This window comes from Chiroxiphia lanceolata, chromosome 10, assembly GCF_009829145.1.
Source record: "Chiroxiphia lanceolata isolate bChiLan1 chromosome 10, bChiLan1.pri, whole genome shotgun sequence".
In the NCBI taxonomy this organism is placed as follows: Eukaryota; Metazoa; Chordata; class Aves; order Passeriformes; family Pipridae; genus Chiroxiphia; species Chiroxiphia lanceolata.
The window spans coordinates 4,461,755-4,489,680 of NC_045646.1; the positions used below are offsets into that span (position 1 = coordinate 4,461,755).

A 27,926-nucleotide genomic window follows, 5' to 3' on the forward strand; every position below is an offset into this window, starting at 1 on the left:
GGTACCTTAAAGCTCATCTCATTCCACCCCACTGCCATGGGCAGGGACACCTTCCACTAGACCAGGTTGCTCCACGCCCCATCCAATCTGGCCTTGGACACTTCCAGGGATGGGACAACCTGTGCTAGTGCTTCCCCACCCTCACAGGGAAGAACTTCCTCCTAATATCCAATCTAAACCTCCTCTCTGTCAATTTGAAGCCATTCCCCCTTGTCCTGTCACTCCAGGCCCTTGTAAAGTCTGTGTCTTCCTTGTAGGATCCCTTCAGGCACTGGGAAGCCACAGTTAGGTCACCCTGGAGCCATCTGTTTCCCAGGCTAAACAATCCCAATTCTCTCAGCCTTTCCTTTTAGAAGAGGTGCTCCATCCCTCTGATCATCTTGGTGGTCTCCTCTGGAAATTAGGATTCATTATTAATTTCTATACAAAGTACATAATCCCAGATAACTTCTACGCATGCTCTGGGGAAGGGTCTGCACCTGGCCAGGGTCTTTTTGACCTGCAGGCATGATTTTTGGTATTACAATGAAGATAGTTCAGCTATAGTATACAGGGACCTTGAGTATTCTGCCAAGTTAGCACTGCTAACATCTTGATTTACTGCTTCCTTAAAGCTTGTTGCTTCCAGGATGTCCTTGACTAAGGGATCCATCTGCTGCCTGTCCCACTGATGAGTTCTCCTTTCTTGCTGATTAGGCTTGAAAGTACACAGAGATCTTACAACACAGAACATCCTGACTTCAGATAATTCTGACATATTCCACATTTTGCAACAAAGTGAGCACGGCTGCAGGGACAGGTACTGCAAGGTTCCTGTGGGAGGGGTAGAATTCAGGTATGTGTTGCTTGGGCCTGTGACAAATGAGCTTTAGTTTTTCATGCTTTAGCTACAGTAGGAAAATGGAGGATGTGGTAGATGCTGCTTGGAGAGTGCTGTTGGGAGGTGAATCACAAAGTGGTTTGGGTTGGAAGGGACCTTTAAGATCATCCAGTTCCAGCCCCCTGCCATGGACAGGGACACCTTCCTGGTTCCCATGGTTAAGGTCAGGGAATTACCTCCTTGTAGTGCTTCTCCATATATGTAATACCTGCTTCTCAAGGACCTCAGCAGTTCCAGCCAGGGCACTGCTGGTGAACTACTAACTTCTCTGAGGAATGTGAAACAGCTTTTTATCCCTGTTAAGCGAGTTTTTACTTCCTTCCTATATAACACTGCCTCAGAGCTTTCCCTGCTATGGGGAAGACTAACCCTCCCCCTAAAATAACCATGATTCATCAGAATTGAATTATGTCAAGAATTCCAGTCTGAAATTAGCAGCTCCTGCATATTACCAGGCATAGATGAGCAAAGCCCAAACTCTGTGAAGACAAGTAGTCACTCCACCTCACAGACCCAATTCAAATTTTACGTGGGACATCTTGATAAACTCATCCCTCTTCATGAAACATATTTCTGTGATGAAGCAATGTCTTCTGTATCTTAGAATTATGCAACATTATTACACAGCCTTAGGTATACCGGTGTTTCCAAAGCTGTTGTATTCCCAAGGATACAGAAAGAGTGGCTCTGTGCAGTGAGAGGCAGAGAACTGCTACCTCAGACAGGAGTGCTGGTTCATGGCAGTTTAAATATTTTATACAGAACCAGTTGTATGAATGAGAATGAAATGCTTGACCAGCTGGTGATTGGACATTTAGCCTCAAGCTGCACCAGGGGAGGTTCAGGTTGGACATCAGGAAGAATTTCTTCATGGGAAGGGTTGTTAGACATTAGAAGAGGCTGCCCAGGGAGGTGGTGGAGATCCAGCAGGAAGTAGAAAACATGTTGGAAGTCTTGGTGCAAGACACGGGTGAGTTCAGGTAGAGTAAGGTACTTTCTGTTGTACAAATAAGATATAAGACTCTGTGGATGCTGGGTGGAGCAAATAACTTGCTCCTGGGGAACAAAGAACTGAACAAATCCCCGCAGGAAGGTCAGGTAGCAAAAAAAAAGCTGTACTTTGCAACCACAACTGAAGTAAAGAAAATAAGGCTCTAAGTTGTTTTATCACAAATATGAGGAAGAGCCAAGTGTGTTGCTTTGAAAGTGCAGCAGCCTGTAACAAAAAGCTGGAGCTCCAGGGTGCTCCAATACTGATTGGAGGGGGCAGTGGGAAAAAGGCATTGTTTTACTGTTACAGAAGAAAAAAAGTGTTCTCATTTTCTTAGGACTACCGGAAGCATCCCTCAGTTCAGGAAGCGTTGGGCAATAAGTGTGTGTTGTCAAAGTTATTGATGTTAAATAGGCAAAGCTGAGAGGAAATACTGCTTGCAGTGATAAGGTGGCTTATGATTAACAGCTTTAATCAAAATACCTTTTGTTAACCCCCCTCTTTACCCTCTCAGTTAAAACAAATCCTTCATGTTACTTTTCTAAAAAAAGCATGTATGGGAATTAAAGCTTCACCTGAACTGACCATATTGTCTTGTGGGGAGTGCACAGTGCATGGAGTCTTGAGAATTCCCACAGAAAACACTTTGGTCAGTAGTAATTGTAAGAAATGCATTGCCATAATTTCTGAACAGCTCCTGCTGCCCATCAGCTCTGCACTGGCTGCTTTTGCCATGGATTTGTGTTAACATCCAGAATTTTCTGTCACCTCTCAAATCAGATTGGGAGTAGCCACAACAGTGGAGGAGTCATGGTGTGAACTGATTGCGAAGGAGCTTAGTTAGATATGTCCAATGCTTTTATTCCTGGCATTGGGATGGTAGTGATGGGTTTGGTTTCATGGAAAAGCTCAGCTGGAGCCTGGCCCACAGCTGCTTCCAGCCAGTACCTCTATGGGCATTTCTGGCTCTTTCAGCCTTAAAAGAACAACAGCAGAATGGTTTGGGTTGGAGCATTAAAGACCATCTCATTCCAATCCCCTGCCATGGGCAGGGACACTTTCCACTAGACCAGGATACTCAGAGCTCCATCCAACCTGGCCTTGAACACTTCCAGGGATGGGGCAGCCACAGCTTCTCTGAGCAACCTGTGCCAGGGCCTCACGTCCCTCACAGGGTAGAATTTTTTCCTAATATCTAACCTTAACTCTTTTTCAGTTTAAGGCCACTACTGTGTGTCCTGTCACTCCATCCCTTGTCCAAAGTCCCTCTACAGCTCTTTTGGAGTTCCTTTAGGCACTTAAAAGGGCTCTCAGGTCTCCCTGGAGCCTTCTCTTCTCCAGGCTGAACATCCCCAGCTCTCCCAACCTGTCTCCAGAGCAGAGGGGCTCCAGCCCTCGAAGCATCTTCACGATCCTCCTCTGGACTCACTCCAGCAGCTCCACGACCTTCTCGTGTCCAGGATCCCAGAGCTGGAGGTAGCACTGCAAGTGGGATCTCCCCAGAGCAGAGGGGGAGAATCCCTCCCTCGCCTGCTGCCCACGCTGTGGGGATGAGCCCCGTCGGTACCTGGATAAAACGAGTTTTCCTCCTTCGCTCCCTGTCCCGGCGCTGAATATCCAACACCCCACATCCTGCTGCGCTCCCGCCGCGCCGGCGCCGCGGCCCCGCCATGCCCCGCGCTGGGCCGTACCAAGTGCCGGGGAGTTGTGTGTGGATCGCGGTGCCGGCCCCGCTCCGGGGGCGGCGAAGGAAGCAGAGGGACCGTCCGACGGGTTCAGACCTGCCCGACTGGGAGCGGCGGCTGCGGCGGCTCCGCCACTGCGGCCCCTGTTGCCTGCGTGCCGCCGCCCCCTCTCCCCCCTCCGCTCCGGCGTGGAACATCCCGCCCCAGAGGTGTGGAGTCCCGCCGGGGAGAGCCCACGCAGCTCGCGGGGGGGCACATACGGGGCGCTGTTACCCTCATCCCTGGGCAGCAGAGCTGCCGCTCGGCTCCTCTCAGAGCGACTCCTCCGGAAAAAATCCCACGCTCCCCTCCGGTGCCGTCCCGCGCGGTTTCGCGCTCCCCCCGCCCCGCTTCTCCTGCGCGCTGCCCTCCGCCCCCCTCGCGGCACGTAGTGCCGCCCGGCGCGGGCGGGGCGCGCTGAGGCGCGGGGGTCGCGCAGCCGCCGCCGCCCCGGCCCCGCTCCCGGCCCCGGTCCCTCCCTCAGGATCCCCCGGCCCGGCCCGGGGGCGATGCCGACACAGCGGGACGGCACCGCCGGCAGCACCATGTCGGCTCCGGGCGGCCTCGGCGGCAGCCTCGGCGGGGACAGCGCCCACCAGGTCCGGGTGAAAGCCTACTACAAGGGGTGAGTGCGGCGCCGAGCCCCGCGGGCGGGGAGCCGGGTCCGGGGTGCCCAGCACGGGATCCCCCGGACACCCCTGGCTCCAGCCCTGGGTATCCCCTGACTGCAGGGGAGGAGGGAGAGAAGGTAGGATGAACCCTCTACGACCGTCCAGCCGTGTTTACATGGATTTCAAGTGCAGCGCTTGTGTCCGGAGGAGCCTCCTCTCCGTATGTTGGGGTCTGGGGGGAGCTGGATCCTCCCTCTTGCTGGGATGGCCTTCCCGATGAACAAGGATGTACCTGAGCAGCCTCTCTGCCCTGCTCACCCTGCTCCCTTCATCCCCAGGCCCTGCTGGCAGGAACAACTGCATATTCCTTCATAATACACGCCAAAATTCATACTGCGTGTGTTCAGGGTCCAGCTTTGGTCCTGGTTGTTCTGTATTAGGTGATGTCCAGATCTGAAAAAAGAGGATGTTTGTGTGAAAATCTGTTTCATAGGTTTTTAGGCTCTTTCCCAGGGACTGAGTGACTTCCAAGGGAGCCTATGAGTGGTAACTAAGATTATTATTATTATGTACCATCGATTATGCTTCTGCTGTTAAAAACAAACAAAGCAAAATACTAGAGGTCTGCAGAATGGAAATCTGAATTTTGTTGGCCTAATTCAGTGTCTCTCCAGCAATAACATATAAGGCAGAAGAAATGTTCTGTCTTGGGCTCATGGCCCCCTATTAAATAGTAACAGTTACAGGACTTAAAAAGTTTGAGTGCAAGGGTTGCCAGTGGTTCATTGAGCCATTAAGTCTGAGTGGAGGTGATCTAAGCAGCAAAAAATGTAGATTGCATTTTTGGATTAAGAGCAAACACATGACACTTGACAGCTTCCTTGCAGTTATCTGTGTTCAGCACAAGAAGGGGTGCATTACTTCTTCAGTATTTACTCTCTGCTATCTCTGGCCCTATAATTTTAAGGAGAGGTATAGAAACCACACTGAACATTTGGCATTTGCTGCTGTGCTTAGTTTCTGGCTTGTGTCTGATTTGGGGCTTTTCTTGCCAGAAGTCTGTAGAAGTTACTCTAGAGACTGACACAGTCTGTGGCCTTAAAGGATGTGTGAGACTGTCAAAGTAATAGTATGTGAAATTCTCAGCTCTTTGTTTCACAGTCTCTTTAATCTACCTTTTCTTAAGGAAGTAGAGGTGCCCCTGGCTATCAGCTGGCAGAAGCCTTCATTTGGTCAGACAGTGAACTAAAAGGGGAATTGTTCTGCGTTAAAACCATTTATTTTTCTTCTGCTGGGTCAGTTCTAATCTCGATCATTTTCACATGCAGTCACATAAATTCTTGCTTTAGCAGAGGAAGGCTGTGGAGCAGGAAGGGAGAAAGCAGCTCAAGGGTGTGGGAGTGAGGAAAAAATCTGCTACACTGGGCAGAAATGCTGGCTCATGACCGTGGTAATAATTTCAGAGATATTGGAATGTTTCTTTTGAGTCTTATCCGTTGACTTTTTCTCTGTTAATGCAGTTATCAGTTTAATAACATCACTGAGTCATGGAGGGTGTTGGTTAACCACTGTGAATACCTACAGACTAACAGGCTGAATGCCTTAGTCATGATTTATTTTGAGATATAAGCAAATTATTCTCTCCACTTTCTTACAACAGAAAGTCTCAAGCCCCTTTTCAGACTCGCATTATCAAGTGGGTATCAAAGCCAAACACTTTACCTGCACTTACCCTGGAATGACTTGGAGACTGAGGATCTGAATGCTGATATCAAAGGCACCTTTTTCCCCTTTCCTCAAATAAACCATCTCAAGATTAGAGCTGGATCGAGGATTTAATGGGAAATAGTGTTAATCAGGAAATGTTAATCTCTCTTAATTTCATTTTAATAGAAGCGTTTAAGTGGGTTGTAGAAGTTATTGGGAAAGTCTTGCTGGGAAGGTCTTTTCATCTTCCAGGAGGAGTTTCTGGTTAAAGAAAAAAACAAAAACCAACAGCCACTTCGAAGCACAGATTTGTTCTTGAAAGGTTTGTGAATCTGATAGTTGGGATACTTGCCTGGGGAAAAGAGCTGAACCTGAATCCCTAAAACGTGGGTCTGGCCAGGAGCCCAATTGCTTTTCTCAGCCAAGACAAAGACTTCACACAGGACCCTTTGAAGAGCCTTTGTTTCATTGAGCTGTGCAGTGCTAATTCTTTATCTTAAGTTCATGAAAGATGTTAAAACAGGAAGGAAAATTTTCCTGAAAATGAACAGAGATCATGAGAATAAGGGGGTGGGGATTTCCCGGAGACTTGGGAACTAGGGCAGTGGGTTGAGTTTGTCCACGTATTTCCTTCTCTCAGGTGAACTTTGCTTATCTTTCTCATAGGGCTGGTTGTTTAAAACGCTTAAAATAGTGTTACCAGTTGTAAAGAGTTAGTGTGATTTGTACAGTGTGTGTGATAGAGGGTCCTCAGGGAGTTTTTAGGAATTTATTACTCTAAAAGTTTACATAGTTTTTTGTTGATGCAATAACAAAAGTATAGCAGCTCCAAGCTTATGGCACTGATCAGCATCTGTAATTACACCCATTTCAGCTCTCTGATGATATTCAAAGTTTGCCTTTTGTCTTATCTCATTTGTTGTAGATGCTTTTTGTCAGGTCAGTACAAGTTGTTATATCATTAATACATGTTGTAGCAGCAGAGAACAGGTGGGAATAACACACTGCTTGTGCTCAAGGAACCCTGTAGAATTCATGCTCTTGATTTAAAAAAATAAGTAAAACTAATCAAGTATAAGAACCATTTTTCTGTCATTATTAGAAATCCTAGCTTGTATTCTTTCAGTGCCTGACATAGGTTTTGTGCTGGTTTTAGCTGTGCAGGCTGTAATGTAGATTAGATTTTTAATAAAAAAGCAGTTACCAGTGCTCTGCCTGCCTTCAGTTTGACTTGGTTCGAATGAAAAATACTCCTGACAGTCCTCTCATGATATGTGTTAAACTTGCTTCTTTTCTTAATTTTAATGTAGTTGCATGAGTGGGAAAAGATGGGTGAAAAAAATTGAATTTTAATTGTGAAATCAAAATGTACCTCCATAAGGATTTCCATAAAATTAATTTCTAAAGGATTCTTGAGTTCTTGCATTACTTTCTTTTTATTGTTCTTGGTCTTGAATGCTTTCTGACCAATTCTTCAGCATAATGTCTTGGGTTGTCGATGATCAAGGAGAGTGTTCAGCGTAAGAAAGCTTTGGTCTAAGCCTATGGAGACACTTTCATCCCTTCTTGCTGTTTCAACACTGGTTTACCTTTGCAAAAGTACATTTTTTCCTGAAAAACTGATTGTGGGACCAGGTAGTTTGATACCTCAGACCTCCACGGGGGAAAGAAATGCTTTAAATGTTTGTGAATGTCAACGCCTGCCTCTTATGGTACAGAAATGACCCTGACACAGCAGAATTCCCCAGGAGTCCTGTGTGGCTTCATTTCAGTGGTCTGTAATTAGACATTATCAAAAGCCTTAATGACTGACCCAGGTGTGTGATAAATATGTGGGTATGTAGATAATAGGTATAATGTATCTGTATTTCCACATACATAATATGGGATACATTAGGCTGTTTTGTAGGTGTTGCTTGTGGAACCTTTTTTATACTTAATATCATCTTTTTCTTTTAATATTGCTCTGAGCTAAGGTTCTCTGAAACACTGATCAGTGTTTGGTATAGCAGAGGAGATCTTCCAAATTATCTAATAACTGTCTGTTGGAGTTATTAAGATAGTAATCTAGAGGATTTGCTTAAATTCTAAAATAATTAAACTATCCTTTATTTGAAGGACTAAAATGTGAATAAACAAAGGAATGGTAAACTTTAGCACCAAATCGGTGGAGCTGCCAAGTAAGCAGTGCCTTATTTCCTTCCCGGAAAAACAGGAAATACAGGTTAAGGCTTTGCCTCCCAACACGGAGCTGCTCTGTAGGGGGTGCCCGTGTGTCTGTGACAGTCACAGGCTGTCAGATGTGGATCCAACAAACGTTGGAATTGAGTTCCCAGTTATTGCTGGTTTTAGGGAGGATGCAAAGGGAGACCTTTGTGTTGCACAGAAGAGTTTGCTGTGTAGGGTGGGCACAGTTGGGGCTTTCAAATGAAGCCTCATTTGCCCCAAATTGCTGTATTATGCCTAAATACTGGGCTCCAAATGTTTTGTTTTGCGTCTTGTCTCATGCGGAAAGATGAGGAGCAATTCCTCAACCAAACCATGTAGCAACTTTTTGACTGCTTTATTCAGCTTACTGAAGAGGTACAGTGTCCATCCTGGACACCTCTATCCTATTTACTGGAGTCTTTCCTGTACCCAAACCAGCTGGTGGTGCTCATAAATCCAGAAGCAGACTCGCTGTTCTTCTGGAGTGCTTAGAAACTGCTGCTTGATTTTATTCCTGCTGCTGAACCTGGAGGAGCCTCAGGCCAGCAGTTTGTTTATCGTGTGCTCTCTGCACTCCGGAGCATCGTTCCGGTTCCCTGACCATAACTGTTACATTAAGTCACCTCCTTGATCCCACTCTGCCCATGCACAAGGTGATTTAAAGACATTTAACTTGCTGCATATGTACACTTCATTCTGGTAGGAAGCTTGATATGAATTTTGACCAGATGAAAACTTTGGTTATTTTTTTCCCCCCACCAAACAGTCCTGGGAGCTGGCACCCACTGATGCAAATCCAACTAGCTGAGGTTTTTATGGGAAAATTAGTCTTGTAGCTCAGACACTGGGTTTAAATGAGGTGTTTGAGGAGGAGTGTGCTGTAAACAGCCTTCCACCTTCCTCTGAACTGTTTCTCCTGACTCCTTTGTTTAAGGTGAACCCTGAGTCACCTGTTCCCCTTTAAGGCCCAGACAATACCAACACAATTGGTCAGCATTTTATCCTAACATATTAAAAACAGGTTAACTCACTTTTAATCTCAATTATCACAGAACTACCCATTCTGCTTAACAGTAAATTGATAAATCTGAATTTTAAGTATATGGCTCTCTGTCAGCCTTCCCTTCATAGAGTGAAACACCATTCTTGTCTTAAAGTCTCTTTCAATATTTGGAACATCCCCCCAAATCTCCTAGAAAACCTGTTTAGTATTTGTCATTAATTTTTCATAACATCTACACAATCAGAATTTAGTCGGAGAAGATGTGTGTTTTTACATTTTGATATCTAATAACAAAATAACTGTTATAGAGCAAGTAAAACCAAAAATATGTTATTAACATTATTCAAAACATTTGCAGCATTTCATTCTTGAGTTTCCATTGGTGTAATATATCTGATTTCTCTGTGTGCTAATATCTGCTGCAACTCACTTCATAGTTATTTGAGCAGTAAATCTTAGTTTTTTTGAAGCAGATACCTGGAGGATTAAATGTCAAGTAATAAAAATCACTTGGAGCCTGACTTTTCTATAAGAAGGGAACCTCTGTACTTCACTTTACTTTAACATTTCAGAGGGAGGCTGCATCAGGGGTGGGTTTTATATTGGTGGCATATGAAAAGTGTTAGAGGTGATGGTCAAGTGCTACATTTTGCAGTGTAGTTTCTCAAGTCTGTTTTTCTCTTGCTCAGGGACATCATGATAACCTATTTTGAACCTTCCATCTCGTTTGAGGGACTGTGCAGTGAAGTTCGGGACATGTGCTCCTTCGACAACGAGCAGCTGTTCACCATGAAGTGGATTGATGAGGAAGGTAAATCAATGCTCATCAATATGCTGCTCAACTTTCCAGCTTTTCTTTCCCTTGCATCTTTTCCTTTCCCTCTGCCTTCTTATAGAGCACAGAAATAGTAAATCTGACTCCAAAAATAATGGTCATCCAGTGCCTTTGTAAGTGTAGCTTAATGAGAAGGTACTTGTTTCACACTGCTGAGTGTGTAACTTTCTCTCTTTTTAAACCAAGTAAGATCTCAGTGAATATCAAAATGTTAATTTAATGTTGGGATTTCTTATGAAGGGAACAGAAAGTACTCATACTGCTGAAGAAGACCATGATTCCCTTTACATCTTACATTTTTGAAAAAGAGTTCAACTGACATTGAATTATACAAATAGCAGTATTTATCTAAAATATCGATGCAATTTAATATATAGTTGAGTTGTGTGTGTAACCAAAAACATTATATCTCGAGTGTTATTACCAGCTGTTACTTTAACAACCTAAAGTCTATTAACACACAGCTTCTAATAAAACCTTTTCTAAATATTAAAAGGGAAATTACTTGTCTGAATGATGTATAGTTGCTTTTCATCAAAGTGCAATAACAACTTTAGCTGAGAACCTGTCATCTTTAGCACTTACAGTATCCATCTTAAAGTTTACCTTGGATGAAAAAAGTCCAGAGTCTGTTCTCCCTGTTCCTTAGCAGATGTCATCCAGTCGAGCTGCATGTGTACAGTAGTATTTTTTTTTTAAAGGTTATTGGTAGGTCCTGTTTTCTCTGTACAATCAGTTTATTCTACACGTAGGTTTTGAGCCCCAGCAAAGGCACATCTGGGTTATGGGATGGCTGTGGAGTTGTTTTAGCTGATGCAGTACATAAAGGGCTGCAGTGTGCAGTGATTTGTTGGCCGTGGTTGGTGTTTGCAGGCAGCCATCAGCATAAAAGGTGCTTATAGAACTGTTTCCTCCCTTTCAAAATTGGATGACTGCCAGTTTATTTGGAGCTGAAAGCTAAACATGGACCAGAGCTGATTTTTGGAAGAGCCCTGTAGGCAGGTGTGTTGAAGATTATGTGGGTTTGGGAGTCTGAGTGGGGTGGGGGTTTTTATTTCCTCTCATTATGCCACAGTTATTTACACCAGGCAGATGCAGTACAGTAAAATGGAGTGTTTATGAGTGATCATACAGCAGAGCTATTGGAGTTGAACATTTACTTCACAGTAAGCTGGCTGTGTTGTTTTATCATGAGGAGGATAATGGACCACTCACTGCAGAGGGAGAGTCTGCAGTGTCTGTCAGAGTAAGAAGTATATATTTTAATAAAAATTTTGTGCTGAGTCAATAATTTATTTGAAGTCACAGTTTGTTCTGTCTCAATTTCTGCTCTTTAATTAGACATAAGTTAAGAAAAAAGGCATGCTGCAGTTTGACTGAATTATATTCATGTGTTCACAAATGAATTAATTTTCATGAGCAAGCTGTGTTTGCTTTAATCATTGACTTACAGTTTAATGTCAGTGGATAAAATGTTAATTTGGTGATGAGGAGTGTATTTAAAAAAATCCTTCTGTCTTTTTTGTGAGTAATTCTTGCATGAAAAATGCATGGTCTCTTGCCCAGACCTCTGCCTTCTCTCTCTCCACCACTCTGAAGTGTCTTCAGTTGATATTCTTTCTAGAAACCTGCTTTGCTTTCTTGGAAAATTCCTGTATCACATCCTCTTCACTAAAACTGAAGTTTGCTCTTTAATAGTAACATGAGGAAATGTGTGTTGTGGGCTGGTTCGTGTTACACTATTGCTGATGCTTTTTATAGTGTAAGACAAGATAAGGGATCTAAGGCATCACTGCTTCCTGACTGAACTGCCTGTTCATGTGTGTGACTGAACTGGATTTACCTGGTCAGTAAGGCTTTTATTTGGCATATACTAAGTGTGGTTTTAGCCTTTGCAAGCTGAAAGCATCATGTGTAGCTACTCCTGTGTCATGGAGGTAATGGCACACAAAGACAGATCTAATTTAGTTGAGTGGAATCACTTCCAAAATTCTCAGATGCTACTGGAAAATAGAATTAACTTGATTTAGTTTTAGACAAATTTCTATTTTATCTGTATATGGCTGATTCATCTTCCCTCTGTCTCCTGAAACATCCTGTGGGATGGGCACTGGCCTTGTGTGTGTCCTCAGTCTGTTGTTTCTTGCTGTATAACTCAAAAGTAAATATTTTCCTGTGTGTCCCAGCTGTCTTTGACTGCAATATTTGTACTGCTTGAACTTGTTGAAAGAGATGTCTATCAACTTCTTTTCCTGGTTTGCTTATTCTTGAGACCCTCTTTTGCTTCTGCCAAAAGGAAACAAAAAGCTGTTTGTACAGATGTCAAAAACAAATGAAGAAAAACTGGTTTGTTGATTCCAATAGTGAGTCTGAGTAAATCAGTTGTTCCTTCTCTTCCCTGTGCTCTGCATGATGTAAGTTTGTGGAGTGGATGGGCAGTGGGATGTTCAGGTGGGCCAATTGTAGGGAAATGGAGGGGAAATGATGGCAGGTGGCTTCAAAGTCTCATCTGAGGGATTATGATGTACAGAAAACAATAAAGCAGAACGCTGCAAATGGACCATTTACATTTATTACTATTTTAGCAATAGAAAAGAATGGACAGAATCACAGAATGGCCTGGGTTGGAAGGGACCCTAAAGTTCATCCAGTCCCACCCCCTGCCATGGGCAGGGACACGTTCCACTAGCCCAGGTTGCTCCAAGCCCTATCCAGCCTGGCCTTGGACACTTCCAGGGGTGGGACATCCACAGCTTCTCTGGCACCTGTGCCAGGGCCTCACCACCCTCACAGGGAAGAACTTCCTCCTAATACCCAATCTAAATCTATTCTCTGTCAGTTTGAAGCCATTCCCCCTTGTCCTGTCATTCCAGGCCCTTGTAAATAGTCTCTCTCCATCTTCTTATGAGCCTCTTCAGGCACTGGAAGGCCACAATTAGTTCACCCCAAAGCTTCTCTTCTCCAGGCTGAACAATCCCACTTCTCTCAGCCTTTTCTCACAGCAGAGCTGCTCCATCCCTCTGATCATCTTGGTGGCTTCCTTGGACTTGCTCCAACAGGTCCATGTCCTTCCTGTGCTGGGGGAAGAGACATTAGAAACAAATAAATTATGATACATTAGAAACAAAACAACTGGAAAAACTTCTGTGGGGTGAGTTTAATAGTGAGCTTAAATAGTTAATAGGCTGGTGCTCATTAACTTTCAAACCATGGTCTTGACCAAAAACTCAGAGCAGTAAAACCTCCAGAGTGGATCCAGTTCAGCTGAGATGGGAATTGTCCTACCTTCTTCCAATTTACCACTTAAGGACATGAAAAGTAGCATTTCTTTTAAAAATTGGAAGTGTTATATGGCAGCAGACTTGCTCTGTGGGGATTTGGCTAGAAAGAAGCTTGTTCTGCTCATGTTGGAGTACAAGCAGGCAGAGATAAATCCCTTGTTCTTGCACAGAACATCTTGTGTAGGTGGAGAGAGGGGGAAAAAATTGAACTAATAATTAGAAATTTTTTCTTTCTTTTGGGCAGATGATTGAGATTCAACATTGTTTAAAAAATGTTTCAGTTGTAATTGTAGTATTATTTTGAAAAAGGCTTACTGTTTTAGGGGGACAGTTTTTTTATAATGTTACTAATCTACATCAGACACCAAAGAAAACACAGTCTTGGCAGAGAAACTCTATCATCAAGTATTTGGCATGTAATTTAACCTGCACCATCTCAAATGGTTGACAAAACTGCAATTGTTTTATAAAAAAAAAGAAACAAAACCAGCCAACCCACACTTTTTTTCCTGCCCTGGTGCCCTTTCTTTAAAGGGATTTTATTTCAAAAAAGTGAGAGTGTGAAAGTAGTAGTTAAAAATCAGAAAAATGGGGTGTTGTGCTTAGATTATGTTATTTGTCAGAAGTTTTCATTGAGGTTTGAGGAGAGACTAGAGGTGTAACTGCTTTTGCACCTCTGGTTAAATTCTTGGCAGTGTTGAAGCAGCTGTGAAAATAAAATCGACTCCGTTCTAATTAAAAATTTGCTAAATAAAGTGTAATCTCAGAAGGTTTTTAGGTGCAGGACCATAACCTGCACCCCCTGTACTGAGATGATCTATGACCATGCTTGTAGCAGACCAAACCAGTGATGTTTTGGGATGATGATCTGCTTGCCTCTTGGGAATATCCCATATTTTTATTTCTCCTGAAAGCATTCAATATGAATGTATTTTCAGATGTACCCTCTGAGGAGTGTTAAAAATAAATACTACCACAATTGAGAATGTTGTTCTGCTTTGTTACAATAATTATCTCAGAACCAACTGTGAGGGAACTGTGGAATGGCACAGAACAAATTGGGATGAGTGTTGTGTTGTTCTGTTATCTCTCCACAGGAGATCCATGTACAGTTTCTTCTCAGCTGGAGTTAGAAGAGGCCTTTCGGTTGTATGAACTAAACAAGGATTCAGAGCTTCTGATTCATGGTGAGGGGAAATTCGCTGTGTTGCTGCTCACGTTTGTACCTGTGAAGAGTGGAATTCTGACCTTGCATTATCTGTGCCTTTTGCACGTCCTCCTTGTTTAAAGCCTGTAGTGGAATTGTGTCAGGGGGATGCTGATGACCTTGCACTGTGATTTTAGCTGTTCTTTATTAAATTAAGGGGGGGGGGGAAATACTCTGCTGGTAGTTTATTGATGAAGGACGATCTTCCTGACAGACTTCAAGTGTCTTCATTCATTCAGCCCAAGTGCCTGCATACACTTGCTGTCAGTGAATGGAAAAAGGGATGCAGTGCAATTTTTTTGGGTTTTTTTATTTATTAAATTTATTTATTATCCTGCACTTTGTTATTGATGAGTGGTTTAGAGCAGCATCTATATTAGGAAAAAAGTTAATAAGCTCCACTTGTGATGCCAGATGAGTCAAAAGTTTGGCTTTTCTAAAACTAAGTACTTCAGTTTTAAACCCAATACCAGTTTTAAACCCAGTAATATCGTGCCCCTCTTTGATGTGGAATTGTTCAATTTTTATTTTTCAGGGTTATATGCCTATTTTGGCAGCTTCTGCAAAATATTTTTCTTGCTGTTTGTAAGTTTTTGCAAGTAGAATGTTGATCTTGGTTTACCAGATTAGAGAAGAAGAGCAGGGGATCATTGTGAAGTGTTGTTGTGTTACATTCCAGTGTCTTAACATGCTCCTGCTCTTAAAAGGGTACAAAAACTCTAGTTCACCATCAGCCCATTTGAAAGGAAGAGGAAGCTTTTCAGCTTCCCACAGGGAGTTTTAAAATGTGGAAGAAGAATGTAATCTGTTTGTAGATGTATTTCACTGGTTTTCTGTATATTACTTTACTTTTTGATCTGCCCTTTCTCCATTTATTTTGGTATTTGATAAGCTTCTGATCAAACTGGCACCAGGACTGTCTCTGCAGTTATACTTCTCTCTGACAGTTCTGAAGCTGAATAAACTGTAAAAAATGGGTAGTGTTACTGAAATAAATAAATAAACTGGAGAAAAAAAGACACATGTTGTCAATATCATATGTAGCTGTTGGGACACTGTCATATAATACATTTATAGCATTTGGAAATCTTGACTAACTGTGAAGATTGGTCACATGAGAAACCAGAATCATTATTTTTTCTTGTTACTTTCTTTAGGAAATAACTTCATTTATTCTGCTTTTTGCTCGTATTTCTCATGTATGTAGGTTTTGTTGAAATGCAGTCAGTGTTGTCCTCCCATATGGCTGAATGCCTTTCAGGAGTGTTGTATTTAACCCAAGGATTTATTTTCTGTCTGAAATAAAAATTCATCAGAAGTTAATGTCTTTGTTGCAGTGTTTCCTTGTGTACCAGAGCGGCCTGGCATGCCTTGTCCAGGAGAAGACAGTAAGTGGGCATTTTATTTGAGAAGTACAGAAAACCAGTTCAGATTTCCTGTTTTAGCAGATTCTGATATTCTATGGTTTGGCATCCTACACTTATGAATATTAATAATGCAAATCTGTATAAATTAAATATTGAAAAGGAATAGAAAGTCTTGCTAAACTTAATGTTGTTTGTCACTTCTGACTCATTGTTAATAAGCATTTCACATTCCTGTTAACTATCCATGTCAATCTGCTTTCCTTGCTTTTGCCTTTTCTATCGTGACAGTTTTTTATCCTATTCCTGTCTTTTTGGGAGTTGACAGATTGCTGGGTGACAAATGTAAGGCTTGTAACCAGTGGTAACCAGTGGTAATGACTTGTGTCACCATTTAGAGATCTGTGGTTAATTGATTTAAAATGGATCTTTAGGTACTATCAGGAGGATTCTCTGAAAACCCCTAAGTTATGTTAGCTGATGTTCTAGACATTAGAGAGGTAATTTCCCCTCAGTCTTAAAGTTTTATAAAAGAGTGTGTGTACGTTATGCACACTCACATCTGTCAGCTTGGTGTCCAAGTCTCTGACAAATGTAAATGTGCAGTTAACTTGGGCAGAATGTCTGAAAAAAATGAGGTTGCAGGCTGAATCAGGAAGAGATTTGCAGCTCAGTGTGGTTTTGTATATCTTAGTTTTCAGTTTTCTTTCCTGATATGCCTCAAGTAAGAAAAAATAAAAGTAATAATTAAAAAAAAAATAAACCAACCAACCAGTGTCAGCTTTAGATCTAAAACACTGGAGGATTTGTCAAGCCATCATATAAACCAGGACATGCTTCCAAAATTCACATCCCTTCCTCCTTCCTCTTCTCCCACAGCTCCTCCCTAAGTTTAGGTAAGGCAGGTGCATACTTTGCACACGAGTGTTTGTATTGTTTGGACAGCTTTCCTTCTCTTGACTCACTGTTCCTTTTAATTCTGGAAAATCAGAATCAACTGCATTGATTGGGATATTCTATTTCAAATTTTTCCAAAACTTCAAAAGATACTTGGAACATTCCTCTGTCTTCCTGTAAGGTGCAGGAGTGAAACTTTACTCTGCAAATCCCTCTACGCAGAAGGGTCCATGAGCAGCTGTTGTAGTTCTGTGTTTGTATTTGTATGGAGATAATCCTGTGTTTTTCCTCTTAGAATCCATTTATCGCCGAGGCGCCCGCCGGTGGCGAAAGCTCTATTGTGCAAATGGTCACACTTTCCAAGCCAAACGATTTAACAGGGTGAGACTCTTGTTGGGTACTTAAAGCCATGATACAGGGATGTGTTACTTTTGTAACGATGATGTCACTGCCTTGAAAAGTCGTAAGGTAGTTTTATTCTCATTTTTGTTGTTTGTCTGTAGGCTTTTGGTAACCCTGTACTTTCAGGAAACTTAACATTAAATTATCAGGAACTTTAAAATAGAAAAACATAAATTGGTTGCAATTTTCTTTACATATACTTTGAAACTATGATATCAATCATATAAAAGCTCCTGTGTTCCCTTAAAATCTTCCAAGAGGGCAAACTGAGATGCTGGCATTAGATGTCTGTGAGCTGAAAGTGCATTTTCAGTTCTTTAAGTTCTGGGGGTAAAAAGGTCTGAAGCTGCTTATGATGCATAGACTTTTTTTCATTACTTTGGAGAAACATCTCAGTTTTCTCCTTTAAAACTGCCTGCTTCTGGTGCCATGTAATCGACTGAAAATAACAAACCATTTGGAATATTTTCAAGAAGCAGTGGTCAAATATAATTAGTGAAGGACCCAGAAGGCTATCTGCTGTATTCAGAAAAAGACACAGCAGAAAACAAACCCAAAATATTTGAAAAAGTCAGGTCCCTTGACAGCTTCAATGATCTTTCCTTCTTCTCTAAACTTAGTGTATTGTGTGCTTAATGCTTGAGATTGTCTCCACTAAACTTCATCTTGAGCATCCTCATATCTAACTTTGGCTTTTTTTTTGTTTTGTTTTTTGACCTCATGCAGGTCAAAGGCTGTCAGGGCACCATAGTTTAATCACTTTCCACTCTTGCCTCTGTAGGCACCCTGTTTTCATGGATCTTTAGAGTTGTGTTGTGACTGTCAGTGAGTTGTGATCTTCCCATTCCCGTTATCTGGTGGTTTAATGTGTTGAAGCTTCCGCTCTCCCGCCTTCCTCTGTTAAGGACTCCTATGCACAGAGAGATGAGATTACACAGCAAATGAGCTTGGTTACTGAAAATGTGGCTGGATGGTTTTTATGGTTTAGTTTTGCTCTTTAATCAGGGTTGGTTTATGATTGCAGAGAGCTCACTGTGCCATCTGCACTGACCGGATATGGGGCCTGGGGCGCCAGGGCTACAAGTGCATCAACTGCAAACTCCTGGTTCACAAGAAGTGTCACAAGCTTGTCAGTAGTGATTGTGGCCGTCACACACTACAGCCAGTAAGTAAAAATTACCCAAGAGGTTGTCTTGAAAGAGCAACAACCAACCAATCAAACAAACAAAAGATTTTATGCTATTGGTTTTCCAACTGCAGCTGCAAATGATCACAGTAGGTGAAACATCATTTTTTATGGTTAATGTGACTTTTGCAAGAAAGTTTGGCATTCACTGAGCAGAATTAGTAGCAAGACAGGAGTCTGGTTTTCACATCTGTGTCAAGTATAAGCATACAAGTGACATTTATCTCATCCTTCATGATATCATTACATAGCACATTATTTTACATCTTCAAAGTGAAGTACAGGTCAAATAAATTCTCTAACTGTCAGTTAGATTATTGGATTATTTCCCATTTACAGAAAAGGAAGATGAGGTGTAGAAGACTTAACTTTTCTCCCAAGAAGTTCAATCATCCTTAGTTCTTAAGTCACCAGAAAATTTTATTACTGCTTCTGGTTTAATAAAGCAGACAGCTACAAGTCTACATTTTGTGAATTCTTTTGACAAATATATGTACTGCTGAAGTACTTAAGTTTTTCTCACTTCTCATCTGCTGTCCTTCTGTCCTATGTTGTACTAAGTTATCACTTCAACAGCTTCTGGAAATGTCATAACTTCCAGAAAATAGGGAAAATAAGGACTGCAGTTGGGTTTTTTTGTTGTTTAAGGGTAATTATATTGACTAGTCAAGTTAAAAAGTAGCTAGATTGTATTCCTTAGGGATCATTAATTTCATTTATTGACTCTAAAATAATGCTTCTCACACTTGGACAGTTTATTACAAGAATTCTGTGCATATTTGCAGGAGCCAATAATGCCTATGGATCCATCATCAGTGCATTCAGATAATGTAGAATCAGGTAACATCAATAATTTTATTTCTTTAAATTATTGCAACTTGCTGAAACATGAACATTGAAGTAAAATTATTTTAAAAACCCTTCTTTACTTTTTCACAGAATAAGAAAAGTAAGACAGCTTCTTAATAATCGGGGGATATAAATATAAAAATTCCAGTTTTTCATATCAGTTTAAGAAACTTGACTAAAACCAGAGAATTTAGGCTGTCAGTTACATTTTTCCATCAGTAAGCTTTAAATGCCCTGATCAAGCAAAAAAACCAACCTTTACCAGCATCAGCAGAGTTTCTAGTGGAGTGGTAACCAAACAGTTTATTCTTGTAGCAGTCAGAATGACGGTTCTAACTCAAACCCATCAGTTGAATACTTGCCATAGATGCATTTAAATTGTGTATCTGAGTGTGGAAATTTTAGGGCAAAAGAAAATACTTTTGTGCTGCATTGGTCTAATAATTCTTCTTTCACCTCTAGTGATTCCGTACAATCCCTCGAGTCATGAGAGCTTGGACCATGTTGGTGAAGAAAAAGAGGTAAAATAGCTTAACCAGGCTAACTCTGTGCATAGAATATCTCAAGCTGGAAGGGATCCATGAGGATCCTCGGAGATCTTAAAGCCTGTATGTCTCTCAGTTTGTAGATTTTGGTAATCTAATTTGTCACAAACTGAAAATGAGCACATGAGGCACATTTGGGTTGCTCACTCAGGTGTGTGCACGTATGGCTTGCTCACTGTTTTTTGAATAAGGTTTTCGAACCTTCACTTGATTTAGAAAGTATTCCAAATTCCTCCAGTCTAGTTTGTTTCTTAGCTACCACCTCTCCTCTGCCTCTTTTTTTTCCCCCCTCACATTCCTTTCCAGGACAGTGCAGTTTTAAGAATAACAACTGTTAATTGAATTACTTGTTTATATTAATTTTGCTCTTCTGTTCGAAATGCCGACTTCCACAGTTGCTCACATTGGCAAGTGCTTCCCCATTCCCAAGTGTCTTTATCCACAGGCAATGAGCATCAGGGAAAGTGGCAAAGCTTCCTCCAGCCTGGGCCTTCAGGATTTTGACTTGCTCCGAGTCATTGGAAGAGGCAGCTACGCCAAAGTGCTGCTGGTCCGACTGAAGAAAACCGAGCGCATTTACGCCATGAAAGTGGTGAAGAAAGAGCTTGTCAACGATGATGAGGTGGGCAAGGGGTTTGTCAGTGAACTGGGCAGCTCTTCCCAAGAGCTCCAGTATCCCCCACGAGGTGGGAGCCAGGCTGTGGGCTGCAGCACTCATGGAAAATTAAACATGTACTATTATACTGCACTATAGAAGGTAAACAAGGCAGGTAACATATTTTGGGATCTTCACTGCCAGGCTGGTGGCTCCCAGCCACCCTCCTGTGCCTGTGGTTCTGTCATGGGCCTCATGATTTCTGCTCTCAGTGTCTCCTTCCATACTCAGCACTGTATGCAGCAGCACTCCTGCAGAATTGAAGTGAATAAGCCTGGATTGATTCCTTGTTTTGGAGCAGTATTCTGTATCACTCCTCTTATGTTGGTTTGCTGGGCTGAAATGAAGTGGGTGGAGTCTGATTTTCTTATGTTCAAGTCTGGGGTTTTTTTGTCACAAAGGAATCTCCCAATGTTATTTGAATTGCTGTTTAAATCAGACCTCTATCTTAACAATTTTTGTACCTTGCACAGTGATGAGTGAAAACTTGTCAGCAACTGCAGTGTTAAACTGCTGAAAACCTCCTGTTAGTGAGGATTTCTTTGGGTTTCTTTAGACTACTCTGAAAAGATTTGAGTGACTGTGACTTGCTGTCCAACAGTTTTACATTTATTTCTCAGTCTGCCATTAATTTCTGCTGCACCTCTTGGTGCTACTTTACATTTGCCTGCACCAGTTTATCTTTGATAGATGTTTTCATTCACAAGTGTGGTTACATATTGAGGTTAAAAGTACAGGATGTTCAGGAAAAAAACGGAATATACTGTATTGTATTGCTTCACATTGCAGAACTATGTAATATTTAATTTCTTGCAAGTAAAATAAGGGCAGCAAAGCACTTGGAAGTCTTTCTGCTTATTGTCATTAATACTTGACGTAAGGAGTACAACAATCCTTTTTCTGAATGTCACTTTTCTTCAACAAACAGGATATTGATTGGGTTCAGACAGAGAAACACGTCTTTGAACAGGCTTCAAACCATCCCTTTCTGGTTGGACTGCACTCTTGCTTTCAGACAGAAAGCAGGTAAAGGTCATAAGATAATAAGAAGATAGTCTTTATTTAAAAAAAAAATCATCCTGTTAGGCACCTCAAAGGCCTATTTAAAGCATAAGGTGGTAGGTAGGTAGCAAAAGTCAACGTTTTGTAAATCATTGTAGCATTTTATGAACCAAATCCCTTGTTCATCTAAGGTTTTCAGATGGGAAAGATGCAAAAGAATATAAAGTACTGTTAGGTGTGATGCGAAGATTTCTGGACAGAAAGAGAAGTGCAGCTAGTGGGGAAAAAAGGCTTGAGAATATGAGATATAAGGGACCTTGAAATGGGAGAGGAAAAACGAGAGGAAAATCATAAGTTTAAACAATGAGGAAATTGGTCTCAAACTTGCCTGGATTCTCTGAAGATGAATCTGGGCAAGACTCGGAAAATGGAATCTGAATTTTTGAAAGGAAAACACAAGTAGTAGAGATGAAAATGATTGTTTTCCTACTCTATACAGTAATAACTTCAAGTACCTATAAAATACAGTTATTGTATATTTAAATAATGTTCTTGCTGTTTTGTAAAGGTGACAAGCTAGGGGAGGGAAGTGAGAAGGAAGTATTAACCACAAACAAAGGAGATTAAAGGGATCAGGAATGAAAATCAGTTTGGGTTTTTTTCCTGGTTTGTGCATAGAAACTGATGTACATCTATTTATGTAGTCACAGATATAATAATGACAAGCACTAGCTCTAATCTAGGAGTATGGAAAGGTTTACCTACTTTCTTTTAGCAATAAAGGAATTATCTAGAGAAACTTAGTATACTTTTATATTATATTTAACACTGGAAATTTATTCAAAAGGAGGGGAAGTGGTGAAACCAGCCATATTAGCAGAGAGGTGGGAGGAATGGAATTGGCATTCACTGATACCAGACCTGTAGCATCTCAAACCCCTTTCAGCCACGTGCACAATCATTTGTAACAATCCTGTGTGTTCCAGGTTATTCTTTGTTATAGAATATGTGAATGGAGGAGACCTGATGTTCCATATGCAGAGGCAGAGGAAGCTGCCAGAGGAGCATGCCAGGTGTGTCTCATTCCAGATTTCCTGCATCAAAACAGTGCAGAGATTATGAGGATGAGCCAGCAAATCCTCTCCAGATGTTAAGGATTTAAGCAATGTGGAACTGCATCCTCATTTTGGTGCTGCAAGCCTCTGTACTTTTGTTTCAAGGAGGAACTGTAGTAGGAATCCCTTAGGTATTGTTTGCATTGGCATTACCCTGTATGACTTGAGTGTGATTTTTTTTTTCCTAGAAAAACAGTTCTGTGGTATTTTTTTACATGTCTAAATCAATGTGTTTCTCTTACAACAACCACTACCAGCTGTCCAGGCAAATGCTGAGTTCTTGGTGCATATGCTTAATCTCAGATGGTGAGATGAAAGGGATGATTGCAGTAGTCATTAATATTAATTAAAAACAAATTTTTAAGTGGATAGAAACATTTGGATGATTATAAACAACTTGCCACTTCTCTGTGGAAAAATAATAGAATACATGGGATTATGTTTCAAAACTATCATACTACCAAGACTTGTGTGGGTTGGGTTTTGATCACTTGAGCAATCAGTATCTCTTTCTACATCAGGTTTTATTCTGCTGAAATCAGTCTGGCATTGAACTATTTACATGAACGAGGGATAATCTACAGGGATTTAAAACTGGATAATGTGCTGCTAGATTCTGAAGGGCATATCAAACTCACAGATTATGGCATGTGCAAGGTAAGCTTTAGTTTCTTGCTAACCAGGAAAATCAACAATTAAGAAGTTGTCATAAATTAAAAGGTGCAGAGACTTAAAAATATGAAATGCAAGGTATATATTTGGACACAGGGCTCATGAGCTGTTTACTCATTTCACTTCCACGCATGGAGAAAAGACAAATGCCAAAGTGCACAGACTACAAGTGTAGGTACTCTTTGTGTTTTTTATAAAGCTGCTGGATCAAATTGCCTGGGAGGGATTGACTGAACAGTCAGGGCAGCTGGATTTCAAACAGAGCAAGAGGCTGAAATGTGTCAGTCCCACATGGTTCTGTTTGGATCCTGTGACTCTGCCCATTTCCCCTGGAAAAACTTTTGTCACTACAAAGACTCTGGAGCACAAGTTTGACTTTGCCATGGAATTGCCGTTATGCTTGTTATTAAGGACACTTAAATGAACTCAAAATTAACTTCTTAACAGAGAGGGAGTGTGAGATCTTTGGTTAACTGTAAAGTATTTTCTTCCCATCTTTTCTCAAAGGAGGGTCTGAGGCCTGGTGACACAACCAGCACATTCTGCGGGACTCCAAACTATATTGCACCTGAAATTCTTCGGGGAGAGGATTATGGTAAATGGAATTTTTTTGGTGCTACTTCATAACTTTTACCTTGTCTCTTACTTCTTACGTGAGTTGCTTAGCAGTAGAAAGTATAAATCTCCATTAGACAGTCTTAATTCATCATCCTGTCTGAAAAAGTAAATACAGCCTTCAAAAGAAGAGCAGAAAACATCACACAAAGCAAATGAGAGACTCTGCCTTCCCTGTTTTAAATTCTTTTTGCCAGTCTTGAAGAATAGCTTGAGTCTTTCAAATTTATTATTGTTTATAACTATTTTAGATACTACTAATGATATACTTGCAGTCTGGAATTGTGTTTGGCTTTGGAGCTTTACATTTGGCAGCAGTGATAGATTACATACAAATGCATTGCAAAGGGCCTAGATAGTAGATGTTTGCGTATTTTTTTTTTAATCTACTGTTTTATTTCAGTCAAATGTCTCTTTCAGACTGGCTTTAGATCTTCCTTCCTTATCACAAACATTCTAGGCCAGACAGACTGTATCAGTCCCAGCCTGGCTACTGGGATTTTCCTTTAGCAGAGTAGATGTGCTTTGCTCCATGAATGACTGACTTGCTGCTGTTAGGAATCACATACTTCCTCCTTGTCCTTATCTCCCTCCCTGGATAACACACTGTTGGTTAGTAATGAGTAGCTTAAATATTATCTAAACCTTTGTTAAGGTCTTAACACCAACCTTTAAACTCTCCATTTCCTTGTCTCTGTACAGCATCCCCTCCTGTTGTCCACATAATGATCCAAGTAACGTCTGCTACAATCATTCTCTCTCCTTTATTCGGCTGATTGGAAAGACTGGCAATACTTACATTTTTTAATTTATTCTTTCTTCTCTGACTGTTTTTAGCCTCAAAAGTGTTGGTATTTTTGTTGTGAAATGTCTCCAGTGGTGTTTTCTCTCTTGAATTCTAGGCTTCAGCGTAGACTGGTGGGCTCTTGGCGTGCTCATGTTTGAGATGATGGCGGGCCGGTCGCCGTTTGACATCGTGGGGAGTTCTGACAATCCTGATCAGAACACAGAAGATTATCTCTTCCAAGGTAAGGACCATAGGTGCTCCTACACTTCAGTGCTGTGCTTCTGCTTACTTTTAATCTGACTTCAAAGATGTCAAGGCTGATAGGAACCTTGTTTTCTTGCAGTAATTTTGGAAAAACAGATCCGAATTCCCCGATCCCTCTCTGTTAAAGCAGCAGGTGTTCTAAAGAGTTTCCTTAACAAGGTAAGAGCTAAAGGGGTTTATTGAAGGCTTCTCAAGAGCAGCTGGTTTTTTGAATACCTGTTGACTGATGTGCAGCTGATGTACTTTATCTGCCATATAGAGAAACAGAGTAGAAAACGCATGAGCCTAAAACAGATTTTTAGTGGGGCTGAACACTTGTCTGAAAACATGAAGCTGCAGGATCTCAGGCTGGGATTGTAAGGAAATTTCAAAGTGAAAGGCATAGACGTGCTCCAAGTGATTTCTTTAACCTGGGGAACTGAACAAACTTATCAGATTTATTTTGGTTCTTACAGAAGCAGCTTAACAAATCACTTTAACACCTTCTGATGACTCCAGGGAGGGAACGCAGAGGCAGGATGTGCTCACTGCTTGCTGGGAGCTCTCCAGCCTGAGGGTCAGAAGGTGCTCATTTAGTAGTGGATGAGTCCAAGCACGTGCTGTCCTTCAGTGAGAGTTGCATGAGTAGGAAGATAGGAACAGGAGAAACCAGATTTGGTTAAATTACTTTAAGAAAATAACGCTGCTCACTGCACACTGTTACAGCTCCCTGGTAGGAGAGCTGTACATGGAGGTGGAATTGTCTTGTTTAGATAACCTTCTTTCCACAGTATTTACCAGTAGCTGCAGTTACTGCCCCAGTGTGACTGCCTGGCATAATCTGCTCAGGGAGGAGCAGGGGAGGGTATGGGTTAGAAATCAAATTAATTAGTAATCTAACCACACCTGCTCTGAAACATGTGGTGTGTTTAAAAAGGTCTGAATACAAATGAAGAAAGATGGCATGGTCGTTCATATAACATTCAGTTAGGGGCTTCCATATATTTGTGCCTATTTCAGACAGTGAATTGGGGCAGTTTCCAAAGTAAATAATGTGAACTTAGTTCTTCAGTGTCCCACGTGACTCTAGTGTTTCCTTTCTTGTGGGATTTGTAGCATTTGCATTTCATTCATGGCACCATGAATAGGCCATGGCACTTATTTAGAAATACTTTATTCCCTGCACAGGATCCAAAGGAACGTTTGGGCTGCCATCCTCAAACAGGGTTTGCAGATATCCAGGGACATCCCTTCTTCCGCAATGTGGATTGGGATCTGGTATGTGAGAGCCCACTGGCTTGGCTGATTTTCTTTGCTACAGTAATTGGCTTGAAAACTTGTATTGAGCACAAGAGATGACTAAGCTCAAAACCCTTGAGCTCTTAATTTATGTTCTACCATGATTGCAATGCAGAATCTTTTAACCCTTTTACACACAGTAAGTGCCAGGAGATTAATGGAATGATTGTAGAAAGTATAAAACGTAGTAGTAACTTCCAGCCTTGTTTAAAACCAATTCAATAGGCTGTAACTCGTTCTAGGTGTCACTTATTAAGTGTGTTTCTTCTTAGATGGAGCAAAAACAAGTGGTGCCTCCATTTAAGCCAAATATATCTGGAGAGTTTGGTCTGGATAACTTTGATTCCCAGTTCACCAATGAACCTGTGCAGCTCACTCCAGATGATGAGTAAGTAATGGAGAATTTACAAAGTTCTGATTAAATCAGTGAAGAGGTCAAAATTCATTTACTAGCTGTAGTTGTAGTACATGAAAGGATATTTAAAGCAATAAATAGCACTTTCTTGTGTTAGTTCAAAAAAAATTCTGTTGTGTGTCCTCATGATAGACATAGTATTTCTGGATTAAGCAATTTACTCTGGCACAATGTAAAAATCAACTAACAGTGGAAAAGTTACTATAAAGAATCTTAGTTCAGGAAAAGACAAACAAGTGCTATTTCACAAGTTTTAGTGGTATCATCTGCAAGAAATGAATGTGTGAAGGAAAAGACCTGTTTTGTCAAGTAGTTTCTTTTTGCATTGCTTCAAGCAATGATATTTCTAGAATGTTGGGTTTAAATTGAATTTATCTGAACAAGAGAAGATGTTTTGTGTGGCTTGTTTGGGTATTTTAAATTGTTAGTAGTCAGGTGAGGTTATCCTGGCTGACAAGCTTTGGTAAAATGCATGATAATGTGCTTGATTTTGGTAGTAGATTTGTGGTTCCTTATTCTGGAGGGGCCCTGATTTGGGATGAGGAGGGAAGGGCCTTTCTAGTTTGATTGAGTCACTGCTGTTCACATTTCAGGAATTTTTCTAGGGTTTTATGTGACGTTCATGTAGCACATTAACACAGTGAGCATTAAATGTTACCTGTGCACCTTAATCAGGTCTGAGATCCAGCTTCCTTCTTCATCCCTTTCTAAATGTGGAATGTGCAAATAAAGTGTAGAAAAGTTCCTGATGCAGGTGCAGTATCTGTCACATCTAATGTTTTCAGGTTTTTACAAAACTGACTGTTTAGGGAAAGTTTTAAAACTGCAGACCTTGTAGATTGCTTTGTGTGAGAACGTGCAGCCCAGTCACTGCTCCTGAGGGGTTTTGTGTTTCAGTACCATTATAGGGGTTAGAAAAAAAACAGTGGTAACTGTAAAGGTAGAGAAGGACAAAAGAGAGAAGGGAAATGTTCTCAATTGCAATCCACTGGGCAGGTTTAAATTTTAAGTCAAACTATCAGTTAATATTGTTATCTTCTAAATTTTGCTGAACTAATGACTGTTTCTTAATCTTAATAGTGATATTGTGAAGAAGATTGACCAGTCTGAATTTGAAGGCTTTGAATACATAAATCCTCTTTTGATGTCAGCTGAGGAATGTGTCTGAATTCTCCATTTCTGGACTGTGCCAATTGTTACTCTGTTTGTTTCTGCATGGATAAACATCTCTCCATTTGGATGCACTTGCATAGAATGAGTAACTGAACATCCTGCCCTTGCCACCAGTGAATTACTCGTTAATTTTCTTTTTGTATTAATGTTGTCCAGGACAGTTGTTACGCTGAACCTTCAGCTGCCAGATTTAAAATGTTAAACTTTCCAGCAGTTTTGCCAAACTTGAATTTTAACACAGGAGTTGGTCTATGGGGCTC

The 27,926-nt window shown here is 41.2% G+C and overlaps 1 protein-coding gene across 4 annotated transcripts; it reads left to right on the plus strand.

Annotated features, from left to right (window-relative positions):
- The first annotated feature begins 791 nt into the window (after positions 1–791).
- Positions 792–27,737, plus strand: PRKCI (protein kinase C iota). 4 transcript variants are annotated; one of them, XM_032697716.1, is made up of 18 exons: positions 792–835; positions 9,814–9,935; positions 14,338–14,427; positions 15,785–15,835; positions 17,004–17,089; positions 18,135–18,275; positions 19,082–19,136; positions 19,608–19,666; positions 20,136–20,312; positions 21,274–21,371; positions 22,334–22,420; positions 22,984–23,119; positions 23,642–23,729; positions 24,652–24,777; positions 24,880–24,959; positions 25,968–26,057; positions 26,351–26,466; positions 27,574–27,737. In XM_032697716.1, the coding sequence occupies exons 2-18, from the start codon at positions 9,821–9,823 to the stop codon at positions 27,659–27,661; spliced, it is 1,683 nt and encodes a 560-aa protein (XP_032553607.1). In that variant the 5' UTR covers positions 792–835; positions 9,814–9,820; the 3' UTR covers positions 27,662–27,737. The 4 variants fall into 4 exon arrangements, with proteins under 4 accessions (XP_032553607.1, XP_032553608.1, XP_032553605.1 ...); XM_032697714.1 differs by lacking the exon at positions 792–835 and adding an exon at positions 4,090–4,220; XM_032697715.1 differs by lacking the exon at positions 792–835 and adding an exon at positions 8,686–8,774.
- Positions 27,738–27,926: the final 189 nt, after the last annotated feature.